This window comes from Pygoscelis adeliae, unplaced genomic scaffold, assembly GCF_000699105.1.
Source record: "Pygoscelis adeliae isolate BGI_AS28 unplaced genomic scaffold, ASM69910v1 Scaffold438, whole genome shotgun sequence".
Classification (NCBI taxonomy): domain Eukaryota; kingdom Metazoa; phylum Chordata; class Aves; order Sphenisciformes; family Spheniscidae; genus Pygoscelis; species Pygoscelis adeliae.
Genome location: NW_008825313.1, coordinates 13625 through 16574, shown reverse-complemented (window position 1 = coordinate 16574; position 2950 = coordinate 13625). Strand labels below are relative to the sequence as shown.

Below are 2950 nucleotides of genomic sequence, written 5' to 3'. Positions count from 1 at the left end.
CCTTCCCCCTCCTGCCTCTCCCAGGGATGGAAAACTGGGACACCCCAGGCCCGGGGGCCTCTGGGGGTGGCCAGGGGTTCTGGCTGTCCCCAAGGGAGGACAATTTTCTCTCTATCCCTTCCCACCACTTTCCCAGATCTTTATTCTAAAGGGCAGATTCAAGGGCTCCAGTAGCCAAAGAGGCTATTCCAGCCGGTTCGTGCTGGCACCAACACTGGCATCGGCATGCTACGGAGCTGCTCCCTCTGCCCGAGGTGGGGTGATGTGGGGGACAGTCCCTCACCCCAGGGCCGATCCAGCACCTGCCGTACCTGCACCACGCTGCCCGACTCGTCGCAGACGCACACTGTCACCTCCACGTTCTTCTGCGTCTTCTTGTTCCCTTTGTCAAACTCGCCCTGCACCAGCGTCAGGTAGATGTCGTTCCTGACGTCTCCTGGGGGGACAGCCCTGTCAGCGAGGCTGGGTCCCCTCTGCAGTGGGACACCCCGTAACCCCACACTGGGACTCCCAGAGACAGTCCAACCAGCCACCCTGCTTGCCTGGCATGATGACCTCTGGATAGCCCAGCTTGCGTGCCACCACCGTGCTGCGGTCCACGAGGTGGGGATGGTCCTTCCGCGCTTGGCTCAAGTCTCCCCACAGCATCTTCAGGGACACCCAGAACCCTGCCGGGACAGAGTGCGAGATGTCGGCCCCATGGTCCACACCAGCTCAGCTCAAGCTGTGCTGTGTCGTGCCGGGCAAGGCTGCCTCCTGCAGAAGCAGCTGCCCCTCCCTGGGGCTCAGCCCTGGATGCATTTGGGTGGGTGGTCAATTCCCGGTCACCCCATATGGCTCTGATCCCAAAATTGCTGGGACAATTCACACAGCGAGCCCCGGCCACACCCAGGATCAAACTCACACCCCTGTGGCTGCTGTGGTTTTTCAATGGGTGACAGCGTGCAAGAGCCTGGGGGAGGCAGTGGGAGGGGGCCCACAGCCGGCCAGGGACCGGAGCGAGCCCCCAGACCCTGCAAGGAGTGCACGGGGGGGCTGCCCCAGTGCAGGGGACCTGGGGGCAGCCCGGGACCCCAAGCACAAGCAGCAGCCACAGGGAAATGTGTGATGGGCTGGGGAGGGGGTCTCACGCCGTCCCCCACCACATACCGCAGCACACAGTGGGCACGCAGGGCAGGGGGGCTCTACCTTGTCCCTTGTGGTTGATGTCCTTCCCCTCCACTGCTTTCCTGATCATGTTGTGAAGAAAATCGTTGTCAGCAGCCACCCTGCAAACACCAGAGCGGGGCAATTCGGAGGAGCTCCCCACTGGGCGCACACAGGGAACCCTGTGCGGCTGCTCCCCGCAGCCAGGCACCGACCACCAGCAAACCAAACAGCAGCCCAGATCCCACTGCGGCTCCCCAACCTGCCGGCCTCCAGCCCGCCAAGAGGGAGGTGCAGGACGGCATTCACAGCAGACCTGGGACCCTCAGCATGCGACCCTGAGGGGCCGGGAGGCAGAGCTCTGGCAGGGCTTCAGTATCTCCGAGTACATCGCTCCCATAGAAATACCCCTTTTCTAACCTCACTGAGGTCCTGGACCTGGTGACATCATGTCCCAAGGATCCATGGTCCCTTTGCAAAGTCACATTTAACAGGAAAATCTTTTGTCTTAGATCCTGGCACCTCTTCCCCCCTTGCAGCCGCTGGCTCCGTGCCAGACGGGCCCACGGAGCACTGCCCCCCCTGCCCGCTGCCCCCCGCGCCCACGCAGCACTGCCCCCCCTGCCCGCTGCCCCCCTGCCCGCTGCCCGGCCCCGCAGGACTCACAGGTGCACGGGGATGAAGTGCTGCTTGTCCTCGTCGCTCTCGCACTTTCCCTTGGTGATGTCCGTGATGTCCATCACTGCAGCAGCACAGAGGCGGCAGCGTGGGGTGGCCGCCACGGGCACTGGTGGCCCCAGCCCCCAGCACCAGGGCCCTCCGTACCAAATCCTCCCGGGACCAGCATCCAGGACAGTTTTGTCCCGTCCTGCAGCCACCGCTTCACCTGTGTCCCCAGCACTGACCCTGCTGTGCCCCAGCTGGTGCTCCACGGGGAGGTCATCACGCCCCACTGAGACCCCTCTGCCACCCCGCGCCAGACGGCACCGAGCTGCATGGGGCTCCCAACAGGGAGAAACCCCGTGCCCACACGGCTCCGTGGCAGATGGACATGCTGCCAACACGGGCTGGGACCTGGCATCCCGGTACAGCTCACCCATGGGAAATGCTCCTGGGGGGGGTCTGCAGCAGCACCAGCATCAGCCCCCAGTGCAGGGAAGGGTCCCGTGCTGGGGCACAGCCCGAAGGCCACCTGCCCCTCAGGCTTTCTCCTCCTCGCCCTGTGCTTCTCCAGCTGCCCCAGGGCAGAGCTGGCTGCCCGGTGCTCGCACCACACACCCAGCGTCCCCTGCAGCTGCGTGCCTCTGGGGAACAGCACGCAGAGATCGTGCAGCCACCAACTGGACGGTCACCACAGGTGTCCTCAGAGCTCCGGGGCAGATTTTGGCCAAAATAAGCCATATCCAGAACCTCTTCATTGCCCACGGACAGGGGGTTTAGTGCAGGACGCACAGGGCACCACAGAGTGGGCACCAGGACAATCCATCTGGCCCCTCCCCGGGGACACACTCAGCTCAGAGTGCAATTAGCCACCGATACGTTCATAATTCACCTAGTAATTTCTCTGTGGCTGAGGTCCTAGCACACACTAATTAGCCAAGTAAAATCAGTGATTTCCTAGCAAGCCCATCTGATGGGGATTCATACCCAGAGCAGGACCATGGGTCGAGGCAGAGGGCAGGTAGCTCCCTGCTCCACTGGGGACAGGCATCACGGAGGGGCCAGGGCTGCTCCCGGGGGGCACCTCTAGGCTGGGGGTCCCCCACGCCACACAGCAAGGAGGGATGGCTGGGCCCCCCCCGTC

General features: G+C 63.7%; 1 protein-coding gene across 1 annotated transcript in view; it reads right to left on the bottom strand.

Annotated features, from left to right (window-relative positions):
- Positions 1-2950, bottom strand: part of LOC103922174 (dedicator of cytokinesis protein 2-like) — an 82499-nt gene that overhangs the window by 75788 nt on the left and 3761 nt on the right. Inside the window, exons 4-8 of the mRNA XM_009330263.1 lie at positions 2281-2450; positions 1813-1888; positions 1189-1268; positions 543-668; positions 312-436 (exon numbers count right to left, since the gene is read on the bottom strand). Of these exons, the coding sequence (XP_009328538.1) occupies positions 312-436; positions 543-668; positions 1189-1268; positions 1813-1888; positions 2281-2450 (577 nt within the window). The remainder of the gene's footprint in view (positions 1-311; positions 437-542; positions 669-1188; positions 1269-1812; positions 1889-2280; positions 2451-2950) is intronic.